At 33.2% G+C, this 14456-nt stretch overlaps 1 protein-coding gene across 1 annotated transcript; it reads right to left on the reverse strand.

The window, feature by feature from the left end:
* Nucleotides 1-9747: 9747 nt before the first annotated feature.
* LOC131624883 (pentatricopeptide repeat-containing protein At4g31070, mitochondrial) lies at nucleotides 9748-11893 on the reverse strand. The gene has a single exon (XM_058895807.1). The coding sequence runs from the start codon at nucleotides 11847-11849 to the stop codon at nucleotides 9984-9986; it is 1866 nt and encodes a 621-aa protein (XP_058751790.1). The 5' UTR covers nucleotides 11850-11893; the 3' UTR covers nucleotides 9748-9983.
* Nucleotides 11894-14456: the final 2563 nt, after the last annotated feature.

Below are 14456 nucleotides of genomic sequence, written 5' to 3' on the forward strand. Positions count from 1 at the left end.
AATATGTTTAACTCTTATATATGCATGGTCGTAAATGCATAGAAATTGCGATATAAAGCGCATCAGAAAGCAAAAGTTTCCCTTAAGTCAATCCTTACGAATGATGCAAGATCGGTGATAGAAACGGTAACCTCTTGTGACGATTAATACTTTTGATGCAAAATCAGATGAGTGGTCACAAGTGCTGAACGAAGAACAATGTCTCTACTCAGTCCACACGAATAGAGTGCCTTCAATCTCATTACTATCTGCTATGAATGAAGATCTTGAGAGTGAGATAATATGGCTATGATTCAAAATGAATTTCATCAAGTGTAAAAGCTTATGCACAAGAGTTCTATTTATAGAACCACTTGTGAAGGTTGTAAGCTTAAAAAGCCTACTTAAGTACTCCATTATATTTTATTGTGTACTGTATTTCACTTAAGTGCACAACACCTTACGGTATTACTTATTCTACTTAAGTGCTTTATACCTTATGGTATTCTACAATTCATTTAAGTGCATCGTACTATACGATGTTCCAAATTTCACTTAAGTGCATCGTACCTTACGGTGTTCTACAATTCACTTAAGCGCATCTTACCTTACAGTGTTTCGTAATTCTCTTAAGTACACCGTACCTTGCAATGTCCTGTGTAACACCCCGAATTTAGTTATTTATTTTTAATAGAATTTATCTTTATTTATTTTATTTATTTGAGAGATATATGTGATTTATGAAAAGTATTGTTAATTAATTTAATTAGATATTAGAAATATTAAGAAAATAAGAGATATTTTAGAGTTGAGAGAAAATAGAATTTTATTTAAAATTAGAAAGTGAGGGGTGAGAAGAGTAAGAGATGAGGGTGGGGTGAGAATCGAGAAATAATAGAATTATTATTTTAATTAAATTTATTTGAATAATTAGATAATGATTTAATTGGAGTATTATTTAATTAAAATAAAAGAGTTTAGAAAAAATAGTAAGAATAGGGGTGTAAAGAGACATTGGGGGTGAGAGAAGTAACTGAGAATTTTAGGTTAAATAAATAAATAGATAAAGTGAGGGGATTTTTGTACAATATGTGCAAAAGTTGGAAAAGAGGCGGATCTAAGATTTTGAGAAAAGAGGCAAAAAGATTTTGAGCGATCGTGCGAAGGAAGAGAGCGGTAGATCCCAAGGGCAAGAAAGTTTAACGAATCTACAATTTCGAGGTAGGGGAAACTCTTTACATATGAGTGTTTAGGCAGTCAAATAGTGAGAGATTCTCGCTCTCATATCTTCTTCTTCTCCTTTGTTTGTGATTGTTGTGTTTGTGGGAAAAAAGGGTTTGGGAAAAACCCTTCGAGGCATGAATTGTTATGTTTTTTTATTCTCATGAATATGTTATGTGTTCTGAAATTGTATAATTGTTGTTATTTGAATCCATGTTGATTCTTTGTTATTGTATAATAATTTCTGATTGTGCAAACTGTTGTATAATAGTCAGGGTTTAAACTCAACTCTGAATACACAACAATATTACATTATTTTGAGGAAGAACTTTATCTCCCATTATAAGCCTACCCGGCTTGAGATATTTGCATCTGGAGTTACGTACATCAGTACGATTTGTCAATATCATATTTTATTGCATGCGGATGTACCATTTGGCAAAATCATACATTTTTTCATTTGCTTTTTCCTTTTTACTTTTTGCGTTAGGTATTTATTTTGTTTTTCTTTTATCTTTCCATTGTAGGGGTGAAAAAACAGATCTCTCCTTCCAGACAAGTCAATTTTGTCCATATTTTTCGCAAGACACACTAATTTTTTAAGTCTGCACCTTATACTATAATCTCCTCGCCCCAAGCCAATTTTTTTTACAGGCACGAGTATTAGTAATTTTTTTTTTGTAATTTTAGCTTTTAGGGATGCAAAATCCGCATGCCCACCTCGACCCGCCCTCATTTTTCATGCGGCGAGCCAAGACTTTATGTTTGCACCATCAACTATACTTGGCATGCTCGCTCTGTATTTTTACGAACTTTTCTAAGGTGAACCTAAACGGAACAAATATGTCTGTTTGTCACCGCTACTTGTGAAACCTAGTTGTGTCTTGCATATTTTTCTAATTAACATATTTTTCTATGAAGCCACATTTTTTCCTTCTAGTAAAATCATAGTGCAACTAAGCTTGCTTATCTTTTTTTTTTTTTCTAGTCCATGCAGCAACACCTTATTTTTATTTTTTTATAATCTTTAAATCTAAAAATAATTAGTAACATTTTTTTCTATAAATTTAAAAGGTACTTGACTTTTTAATTAATATGTTTGACTTTATTTTCTTTTTTTCATTAAATTCTTTTGTTTATATTTGTTTACTTTACCTTTTATGATTGATTTTCTTTACCTTTTAAAAATCACATATTTTTACTTTTTTATATTGATTTCCTTTATTTTTGGCTAAACATATAAAAATAACTAAAATTTCACTTCTTTTTTCAAAAAAGCAAAATACAGGAAGTGTAGTTAAATCCCACGACTTTCTATATAACATTTGTTGAACCAATACATATTTTACACACGATTATGTGTTATTGACGAAAGCATTAAGGATTTGGGCGAAATATTAAAAAAAGAGACGCCTTATCTAAATGGGGCACTTGAACCGATAAAATGACGACTTGGTAAGGACGATGGGTTAGGTGCATGCCTTTTGCTTCGCCCCCAAGATCTCTTCCAATTATGCCATTACGTAGTCCTTTTAAGCATGAAGATTCGTAGAGGCCGAAGTGTTTTAACCCTTGACTCATCTTTAGCCCTTCAAAGCTTTATCTATACCTTCAATTCTTGAAGTTTTAGATGATCCTTTTGGACAAGGGTTAGCTGAATCCCTCAAGTAAAACTTAGTTGAGTCCCTCAAGCGAGACTTAGTTGAGTCTTACTAACGAGATATAATTGAGTCCCTCAGAGGAAACTTGGTCGAGTTTTCTTAATGACACTTAGTTAAGTCTCTCAAGCGAGACTTAGTTGAGTCTTCCGTGATGTTTGAAACGATTCTCGTAACGCAGTTGCTCGTAGATGGCAAGGATTTTTTTGTGTGGAAATCCAACAGTTTAATTACCCCGTAGGGCGGCAAGAATCATCCTATTGAAGTTCATCAATGTAATTAGCCCGTAGAGCGACAAAAATCTTCTTGTGAAAGTCTAGCTATGAAATTATCCTATAGGGTGGCAAGGAACTTCATGTGGAAGTCCAGCAATGTAATTATTCCGTAGGGAGACAACGATCTTCCTATGAAAATCTAACAATGTAACCATCTCATGTGGCAGCAAGGATTTTCCTGTGTAAGTCCATCGATGTGATTATCCCGTAGGACGAAAATGATCTTCCTCAAAAAGTCCAGCAATGTAATTTGACAATTAAACCATAATTTGTTGCAAACATTTGAATCTTTTACAAGAGTTTATAATTAGGTGACTCACCCTCTTGAACTCCCACCAATCAACTCCAATAATATCTCATATTGACTGAGTTCCATTTTTAAAGAATGATTCGTCCATAGATTCCATTAGACAACTTCTAATATATATGATAGGGTGCTTCAGTTAGATTGTAGCTTTCCCTAGCACTACAACTTGTCGAAGCACTACAAGAATAATTGCAAGTTTCTATGATTCGTTGGGATATTTTGCGAGTTTAGTTTGTGTTGTTAATATTTTCTTTTGTTGTGTTTGTCTCTTGGTTGAAATAATCTTCCTCTGAAAAACGGTATTGATTTTTATCCCAAGCATAAAACAATGATATGCAATGATAGGGAAATTCACAGACTTCATTCAGCTGATAGGAAAGGGTTCCTTTTCGTGTTGCCAAAAGGCCAAGAAACTCGCATTCTGTGCATCTCTTGTTTCCATTAGTACTATAATAGTATGCTTGTAACACTAATTAATGTCTCTCACTCTATGATGGTGACTCAGTTGATAGCTGCAAGACATGTACATGACACATAAATGTGAATTGATGTATGTAGAGTGTGTTTTGAAAAGAAGCAAAGACTCTAATGTTGTGAGTTTGAAACACAAGCAAAACTTGATGACACTGCACACTAATCAATCATATACTAGTTTCAATTCTAAGCTTCTTAAATTCAATGTCAAATGTTGTAGAGTTTGTGTTCAGTTATGTAGCTACAAAGAATGGTCTTAAAAATTATAATTGATTTCGATTGCTGCAACTGCGATTGGGAGGAGGCTGAAATCACTTGATGCCAGAACTGACTCCCGAACTGAACTAAACCGATGGTAATAAACAAAAAAAATCAATATTGCTAAGCTTGCTTATCCTATATTTCTTTTTCTACTCCCTCGAAACCTTTTTTTTTTATAATCTTTAAATCGAGAAACAATTATTAATTATTTTCTTTAAAAAAATCAAAACATATTTGACTTTTTAGACTAATATATTTGACTTTTTAGACTAATATATTTGACTTTATTTTTCCTTTTTCTATATTTTTTTATTTGTTTTTAGTTAACATATTTTATCTTTTTTTAATTGATTCTCGTTACCTTAAAAAGATTTTTTTACCTTTTTATATTGGTTTTCTTTACTCTCTTACTAAACATATAAAAAATGTGTGAAAATAACTGAAATTTTGCTTTTTGTTTTTGCAAAAGATAAATACATAAAAAAAGAGTTAAAATTAAATTTTCTCCTTAGCCACATTATTTTTTCTTTTTTTTTATTGAAATTTTTGTGGCACTATTTTCTCTCCCTTCCTACCATTAAGTAACAACTTATCCACAACACTTATCTAACAATATCTAAATTTTGTTCATATTAGGTTTTTTTGACTAATTGATAGTTTATAATTTAGGGTTGTTGACGGATGACTGATGGCTTATGCTTTATGGCGGATGACTGATAACTGATAGTTTATAGTTTATACTTTATAGCTTAACTTTGAAGTGCAATGTAACTAATTTTACTAGGTCAAACTCTTCTACTAACCCATAACATTAATATAACAATTAGTTAAATTATTCAAACTCTTATTTTCTGCAATTTAAGACTTGTTTAGTTTAAAAGAGAGAAGAGAAAAAGATAATAATTTTTTTTAATGTATTCAAGGGAGGGAGGAATTTTTTATAAATTATATTTATGTTTGATTATTTATTCGCTAAAAAAGTACAATAAAGTAATTCTATGTGTATAAAATGTTTGTAGTATTTGGGAGTAATGCTTAGGGCTAACTCGCGTAAAGCGGTGAGAAGTTTTGTATGTGTGTTTCTGGGAAGACTCGGAGATTCCTTCCCCATTCTGAGAATGAGGAATATATAAAAAGCTCTATTGGCCAGATAGTGGGAGTCGTGGAAGACCAATTTTTTCTCTATTATAGAGAGAACATTTACTTTCTTGATTGGCTTTTTTTTATCACTTATTGTGGGAACACGTCACTACCCACGTTTTATCAAGCATATGGATGATTAGCTCGTTCAATGGCTAAAGCCCAATATGAGTGGTTTATGGCATATTCCGAGTTACCAGCGGTTCAATTTCGGGCAGCCTATGACCCTGTTGTATGCTGACACAACACCTATATGTGTTTCTTATTCGTCTTCTTTATGGATCTTATTTTTATATGACTAGTAAAATTACCCTAATACATAGTCTCTCAAACACGTGGTATTAAAAAAGACAGTGATTTAGTTCAAGAAGAGGTTTTTTTTCTGGGAGAGACTTCGTAAAGGTGGCTTAGTGAGGTAGAACTCTAACTTGAGTCCCTCAGGAGAGACTTTAAGTTGAGTTCCTAAGCAATACTTTAAGTTGAGTCCCTTAAGCGAGAATTTTGAGTCGAGTTTCTCAGCCGTGACTTCATAAAGGTGAGTTCTCTTGGCGAGACTTTAAGTTGAGGCTCTCAAGTGCGACTTTAAGTTGAGTACGTCATAAAAGACTTTAAGTTAGTCTCTTAGGCGGTGCTTTAAGTTGAGTCCCTTAGGAAAGACTTAAAGTTAAGTCCTTCAAGCGAGACTTTAAGTGAAGTCCATCTTTGTAACTTGGTGACCCAAAGGTCTTATACTTTATAAAGCGAGGTGCCTATCTTGGTAACTTGGTGACCCAAAGGTCTTATATGAACCTCCTTCAGGTCTTATGTGGGCATGAGTATCTTGTTCTCCACGCCCATTCTAGAATCCCAACTCGTGGTGTCTGAGTCAAGCGCCTAAAAAAGAGGGGCAACTTCGTGGGCAATATCCTCTTTTCTCATCGTCAGGCTACTCTGCTAGTCTCCTCGGATCGTTCTGACTCGTCTGCTTGGTAACAAGTATTCCAGGGTCAGGTAGTGGATCATTGAGTTATTCACTTAACTCCTTTTCTACATTATCTTCAACTAAGACACGCCACTTCCGACGTTTTCCTATCTTAGACAAGTGAGACGTGTCACGGGTGACGTCATCCTCTTGTGTGCGATATGATCTCATCGCTCCTTATGGACCATCACAAATATATCATTATAAGACATTCAATCATAAATATCAGGATTCTAACTCTACTGATGACGTCCAACGTAATAAAACCTTTTATGTAACACTACAAAAAAGATGCTCTGTAGCGACGTGGATACCACGTCGCAACATGCAATATCACGTCACAACAAAAAACTAGCGACGTGGGCAAACACGTCGCAGGAGCACAAGTGGCAACTATGTAGCGACGTGGAGACCACGTCAGAAGGTAGCGACGTGACTCCAACGTCGCAATAAAGAAACATGGGAAACATCTCCCTGCACGCAGATCAGGTGTGGCAGGTGTGGGAAAGTGTGATTTTGACCATAGTAGCGACGTGGATTTCACTTCGCTACATTAAATGCTTTTTTTTTTAAATTTAATACGCAGGATGAATTGTGTTTTATATAATTAATTAATTAATTTATATAATAAAATTTATATATAATAATATATATATATATATACATATATAATAAAAAATATATAATAAAATTTATATATAATATAATTTATATAATAAAATCTATAAAATAAAATTTATATAATAAAATCTATAAAATATAATTTATATAATAAAATTTATATAATAAAATTTTATAAAATAAATTCATATATTAAACTTTATATAATAAATTCAATTGAATAAAACTAAAAATTTAAAACTAATATTTTAATGAATTAAAATGTAGAATAATTTACATAAATATAAATTAAAAACAAATAAAATACAAAATGTTTTTAAGTGGCATCATCCGGAAAATAATGATCCGGAGTAAAGTCATCAGCCACTCCGTCATCCTCCGGCTCTTGAGGAGGAACATTACTGTAATTTCCACCTCCTTGCATAAACCGTCTCATCTGCTCCTCCATCTCAGCTTGCTTCTTCAGAATGCCCTCTATTTGCCGCGCATGCTGCTCCTCCATATTAGACTGCTTCTTCCGCATCATCTCCATCTGAGCCTCATTTTTGCGTCTCGCCAATTGCCTTATTAATTCAGTTTGTTCCTGTGTCAGATTTGGTTGACGCGATCCACCCTCTCCATCCTGAACTCTTTGAAACAGATTGCGGTCACCACGTCTATAGCTGGACGCCAAATTTCCAGCCCCAAAAAAGCAACCATTAGGCCCTTTTTCTTTAATAACCTCACACCAAATATAGTGATCAACATCCGTGTTAAGCGGCTCCCCCTCTGCTGGCATGAATTGAGGATTATTTTCCAAAAAAATGGCAAGCAGTCTATCATATTCTTCCTGCACACATATTCAATAAAAAAAATTTAATTTAAATATTTAAATGCATATTTAATTATACTAAATAAATATGTACATACTATAAATTAAAATATATTAAAAAGTTGCCACGTGATTTTCACGCCACAACTTATGATTTGCCACGTGATTTTCACGTGGCAATTTATCAATTGCCACATGAAATTCACGTCACAAATTTTGTATTAATTTAAAAAAACTAAACAACGTAAATTTCACTTACAAGATACATCTTCGTGCGCTCGTCGATAAAACCTCCCGATCTCCTTGTCCGGGTCCTCGAAATCAGCTCAGGCATCAATGGTCTTCTCCCCAACTCCTTAGCCTAAATAATATATTTAAAAATAATTAGTAAAATATATTATGAATAAAGATGTAACTTAAAAATTTTAAAATTTTTACCAATCGTCGGGCATGCTCAGCGGTGCTAATACTTCCAACTGTGTTGACACAACCGCCATTTTCAGATGCCCTCATCTTCTTAAAAGTTTCTGATTTAGCCCGGAATTCTGGAGTCCTCCAATATGTAACAAGCTCCTGAAAAACCTCCTCGCCTATCCAGTTAGGACGGATGCCATGAAGCTCATAATTCTCCCTTACTCGCCGCAGCATATCAGACATTCTTTTAGAGCATCTGGTATTGAAAACTTTCTTAACCATTTTTTCACTCAATGGATCCCACACACATTTCTCCTGCAATAATGTTGTATGACATTAAAATAAAATGTTAAGTAATTATAATAAGAATTTTATTTAAATAACCATAACTAAAAAAATAAATTAAATGCACAACTTAAATAAATAACAATACCTTAAACATTCTAAATCATTCGTCTTTATTTTTGACGTCCCCATAGCTCTTAAAAGCTGATTTATACATCTGCTGAATTATATAGTTAACAATCCTAACAGCAGTCCGACTCGGCGTAAAACTGAAACAAAAAACGAAAATGTTAGATATAAATTTATACAAAAAATGAAAATGTATACATACTATAAAAGTTTTTAAATAGGAAACTTGGCAGGAGAACATATTTCTTGTAGTGTAATAAGTTAAAAATTTAATTTCTCAGTTTAATTTTATATGGGACCTATAAGATTTAATGGAATGTACTTAAATTCCAACCAATTAAAATGTATTTTTTTAAAGAGTATTTTAAAATAATATAATTAAGAAATACTTCAAGATCTATATTAAAAAGTTATGTAAGTACAAGGTTGTCTGGTAACTTAATAATTGTTATATATATATATATATATATATATATATATATATATATATATATATATATATATATATATATATATATATATATATATATATATATATATATATATATATATAGGATCAAGTGATACTAAGGTGTCAAATTTAGTAACATAATACCTTTGATAACTCTTTATCACATATCCAAATATAATTATAAGACATTCAATCGTAAATATCAAGATTCGAACTCTGATATATATATATATATATATATATATATATATATATATATATATATATATATATATATATATATATATATATATATATATATATATATATATATATATATATTATAACTCTTTACCGCATATTCATATAATAAAATTTATCGTTGGATTAAAAGCTATTATAATATAGATTATCTCTATAAAATTTAACATCAATCGAAAATCATTTGATATTTTAACAAGATGCTTAAAAACCAATGTCTTAGGAAATTTTGACAAAATCATTAATTTTGATCATTCTTTTTAACATATCAAATAATTTTTAATTGATGTTAAATTTTATGGACATGATCTATATGATGTTAACTTTCAGTCCAACAATAAATTTTGTTATACGGATATGCGATAAAGAATTATCGGATGTGTCATCTTAATAAAGTTAAACAGTGGTTTTTTACTTATTGGAAGCTGGAATTTTATCCGTGAAAGTTGAAAAGTAGTAAGTTCCTTTTTTTTTTTTTCATATTCTAAATAGAAAATAATTATGCAAGTTGTTAGTTGAATTTAAATCAAAATTATTATTTTCATTGTCATTGATTATTCAATAAATATAACAAATTCCACGTGAATTAGTCCAAATTCCATTAATCACTGTCCACTTCTTTAATTTTCAACAACCAACTTCCTCTCACCCATTAACATACCATTGGAAAAACTGCATCCTCTTTGGTTGGAAGCACTTTGTCATAGCATTTTTATCCTGTCTAAAATTAGCCTTCAAAGTTCAAAACATGATCCATTATCCTACCTCAATGCGGCTGAATCCATAGCATTTTTGCAATCTTTGTAGTTTCATGTTTTCCCTCACTTGTTCTACATCAAGCCAATGACCCTTCTCAGCATAAATCATATTCAACAATGTGTAATTAGCAGCATTATTCGGTTCTGATCTTATAAGCCGAGATGATAGTAACTCTGCTATGTCAAATCTTCCATGAAGCTTACAAGCCGATACAAGAGAGCTCCATATTCTTGCATTCGGTTGCATAGGCATCGTTCTCAGTATTTCCAACGCGTCTTCAAGTTTCCCCGACCGTCCAAGAAGATCAATCAGGCATGCATAATGTTCTACAGTGATTGGAATTTCACAATCTGCATTTACTTCCTCGAACACTTGTTGTCCCTCTGTGACAAGGCCAGCGTGATTGCACGCAGATAAAACTGCAAGAAATGTGACTGCGTCAAGCTTAACTCCTCTCTCTTTCATTTCATGAAAAAGCCGTAAAGCTTCTTCTCCACATCCATGAAGGCCATAGGCGCTAATCAAACTACTCCATGTAACGGAATCTCTATTCGGTGTTTCGAGGAATATCTTGCGAGAATCATCTAGACAGCCACATTTAGCATACATATTTATAAGTGCATTGCACACAAAGATGCTAAAACCGAATCCAAATTTCAAGATATAGCCATGGATTGCACAACCATGTTGTAATGAAGATAAGTTTGTGCATGCAGATATCACTGCCAATAAAGTTACATAGTTTGGTTCAGTTTCCTCAGTTCTCATTTTATTAAAAAATTTCAAAGCCTTGTCGCTTTCTCCTTTTCGAGCATAGCTCCTTATGATTGAACTCCATAGCACCACATCCCTTAAACTAGACCCTTCGAAAATCCGTTCAGCAAGGTGCAGTGATTCTCCGCATTCACAATACATGTTAATGAGAGCCGATGAAAGACTATGACATGAATCAAACCCACGACGGAAAGCATACGCGTGAATCTCTTTTCCATACTTACCAAAACCTGGCCTTGTACAATCAGCTAAAAGTGCAATCAACGTAACTCTATTCGGGTTAACTCCCGTAACCTGCATTTCTCTAAAGCATGCTAAAGCTACATCATAATCTTGATTACCGACATAACCAGATATCAACGCAGTCCACGAAACCTCATTTTTCACTTCCATCCCATCAAACACACTTCGAGCCATCAAAGAGTCACCACACCTTAAATAGAAATCCACAAACGCCGTTGACAGAAAAACGGAATGTTTAATTTGTATCCTCCCATCAACAATAACAAGACCGTGAATCTGCCTTCCTATTCTCGAACCCAAACCTGTTTCCCTCCCACACACGGATACCACGCTAGCTAACAGCTCCGGCTTGGGAAGAAAACCAAGAAAGTAGAAATCTTTCAACGTTTGCAGAGCTTCTGTAAGCAACCCATTTTGCAAATAAGCATTGATCATAGAGTTCCAGGTGATGGGGTCTCTTTGAGGCATTGTGTCAAACACTTGGCGTGCCGATTGGATATCCGAAAACTTAGCATACATAGATATAATGGAATTTGAGACAACTGGGTCAGAGTTGCAGCCTCTGATGAGAGCCAAGCAATGAAGCTGTGTGCCAAAGGCATGAGAGTGTGTATAGGAACATGCTTTGATGACTGATGGAAGCACACAAGGTATGAAACTGAAATGGTGACAAGAGAAATGGAGTTGTGTGAAAAATTCAAGTGTTTGGTTATAAAGACCCTTTGAAACTAAGCTTTTTATATGGTCTAAAGGGGAAGTTACAGGGACCACAGTAGCTAGGAATCTTCTAGTGAAGAATGACATGCAATTGCATGTCAAATGATTCAAATTCAGATTCAGAATCATTGTGTTGTGTGGCTTTTTAGTTTGTGGTACAAGTTCTTAAACTCTTTCACTCATGACCATATATAATTTTTTCTTTTCCTTAACTCTCCACAAACTATGGGTAATTTGATTGTCTTATTATTATATTTTTTTGTTGTTGTTGTAGGCATGGTGCACTTTAATGTTATCAACAAAGTTAATGCATTAAAGGATGATATTCTAGATGATCCACAACTAAGTGTTGTACACATCGATGCTGGAAAAGGAATTACCACTAAATAGGATTTTATGTTACGTGAACATATGCTTCGATGTTTCGTACAAAATTGTCAAATTAGGTTTTGAGATAGTTATCGAAAGGTAGGATTTTTGTTCCACTAGAAGACATGTATTTACTATGATGATATTTGAAAGAAGTAGCAAAGTTACTTGGCCACCCGATAGTCTGTCATCTGAAAAAACATGGTACAAGTGATTGTCACTAGTCACTATATCTAAGTGATGAATTCTCATACAAAGATAATTCCTATATCCCATGCTTTACTATGTAGATATCATATAACAAAAAATGTGAGAGGTAGAATTAACAAAAAACTTGGAAACAAACCAATAAATGGTGAAGACGCAAAAATGGTCAAACCTATTCAAACACGCATAATTGATGTCTAGCATGTCATAATCAATTCTTCTACATATGAGTTATATGTCGAAGCTGCCATACAATTAAGAAGTATGCGCAAAATATCCATATTTTTTTGAAATATATTGAAAGTACAATATTAGACCAAGCGTAAGAAAAAATTGTTTGTGCATGGACTGATTAGGTTAGAAACCTTGGAACTACCACAACTAATAGGGTTGAGTCTGCTCATGCTACATTTGAGAAATAGTTAGGAAATAGTATGGGTGATTTTTGTACGAGTATATAATCAATGAACCAAATGATTAAAATGCAAAATAATGAGATACAAACATCATTTGGTTGTAGCATCACAATATTGGAACATAAATTCAGAGACAAAACTTTGTATTCCTAGTTGATCGACAATATATTTTGAGCGAGATTGAACTTTATCATTCACGAAGCTGTGGGAACAGAAAAAGTAAGTCCATATAGCTCCAAGTGTTGTGGTATACATAGAAGAACATAAAATCTTTTGTGTGCTTTTTTAATCTCCAAAGAATATGACATTTGATTGACATATACATATGCCATTAAATTTCATATGACATATAAAAAAAAAAACTGAATTAAAGAAAAATTGCTGAAGGTGCAAGAAACACAAGAAAGAGGGGTTTGAATTGGGTTGCACCAAATATAATATTTTCCCAACTCAAAACTAGAGGTTAACAAGTCAATAAAAATATATGAACACAATTATTTTTATCCTGGTTCACTGTTAACGAAGTTACTCCAGTCCACTTGCCTAAGTAATTTTGCCTTCTCAATAAGGACTTAATCCACTATAACCAAACTAATTACAAGCAACCACAATGACCGCAATCATTGTCTTCTTGAGACTTCTGACTAACACCAGTCTCTCAAGGAATTAACCATAATAAGCTACTGATCAACCTTACTGACAATCACAACAAGTTCAGTTGATCCTTATCGTGAAAGGACTATGACTGCATCCATAGTATTCTCGAGGCTTCTGACTAACACTTAGTTCCCCAAGGAATCTATCAACCAACATTGATTACAAGTGTGTATTGCAAAGATTCTTCTATAAGCAGATTACACAATGTTTAAGTACAACAACACAAAAGTGTTGATAAGCAAGATACGAACAAAAGCTCATTGCTAAAAATATAAAACTAAACAAAGAATTTATCTAACAGAGTTTGTGCAGTACTTTAGTGTATTTTTGTAGAACTAATTCGTTGATTTCAAATTCTTTCAATGGCTTCCTTTTTATAGAAGGATAGATTCGTTGGAGGGTAGAATAGGAAATGAAAAGTACAATTGTAAAATCCCCAACGGTCATGGTGGGAATGGTAGATAATAAGTGAATTAGGCCAAGCATTTTTTATCTATCACTATAGATCCTAATTCCTAATATATAGGCTACTTCACCAAGGTCCTTCATATAAAAGCATTTACCTAGCCAAGTTTTTACTTGTTGCAAGATAGGGACATCGTTTCCAAGGAGTAATATGTCATCTACATATAATATCAAGAAGACGAGCATGCTCCCACTAACCTTCTTGTAGACACAAGGCTCATCTTCATTCTTGATGAATCCATATTGTTTTACTGTTTCATAAAAACAAAGATTCCAGCTTCTAGAAGCTTGCTTCAATCCATAGATTGATCTTTGTAACTTGCATATCTTTTGGGCTTCTTCTGGTATGTCAAATCCTTCAGGTTGTATCATGTACACATCTTCAAGAAGATTCCCATTAAGGAAAGTAGTCTTGACATCCATCTTCCATATTTCATAATCATGATATGCAGAGATATCAAGTAAAATCCGAACAGATTTAAGCATTGCAACTGGTGAAAAGGTTTCATCATAGTCAACCCCATGAATTTTCTTATAGCCTTTAGCAACCAATCTTACCTTATAAGTATGTACCTTACCATCCATGTCAGTCTTTTTTTAAAAACCCACTTGCATCCTATAG

Source organism: Vicia villosa, linkage group LG1, assembly GCF_029867415.1.
Source record: "Vicia villosa cultivar HV-30 ecotype Madison, WI linkage group LG1, Vvil1.0, whole genome shotgun sequence".
NCBI classification, from domain to species: Eukaryota; Viridiplantae; Streptophyta; class Magnoliopsida; order Fabales; family Fabaceae; genus Vicia; species Vicia villosa.

Bases quoted from the DNA above. Each gene is read 5' to 3' on its own strand.
- LOC131624883 (XM_058895807.1), bottom strand. From the start codon at position 11,849: ATGATTCTGAATCTGAATTTGAATCATTTGACATGCAATTGCATGTCA.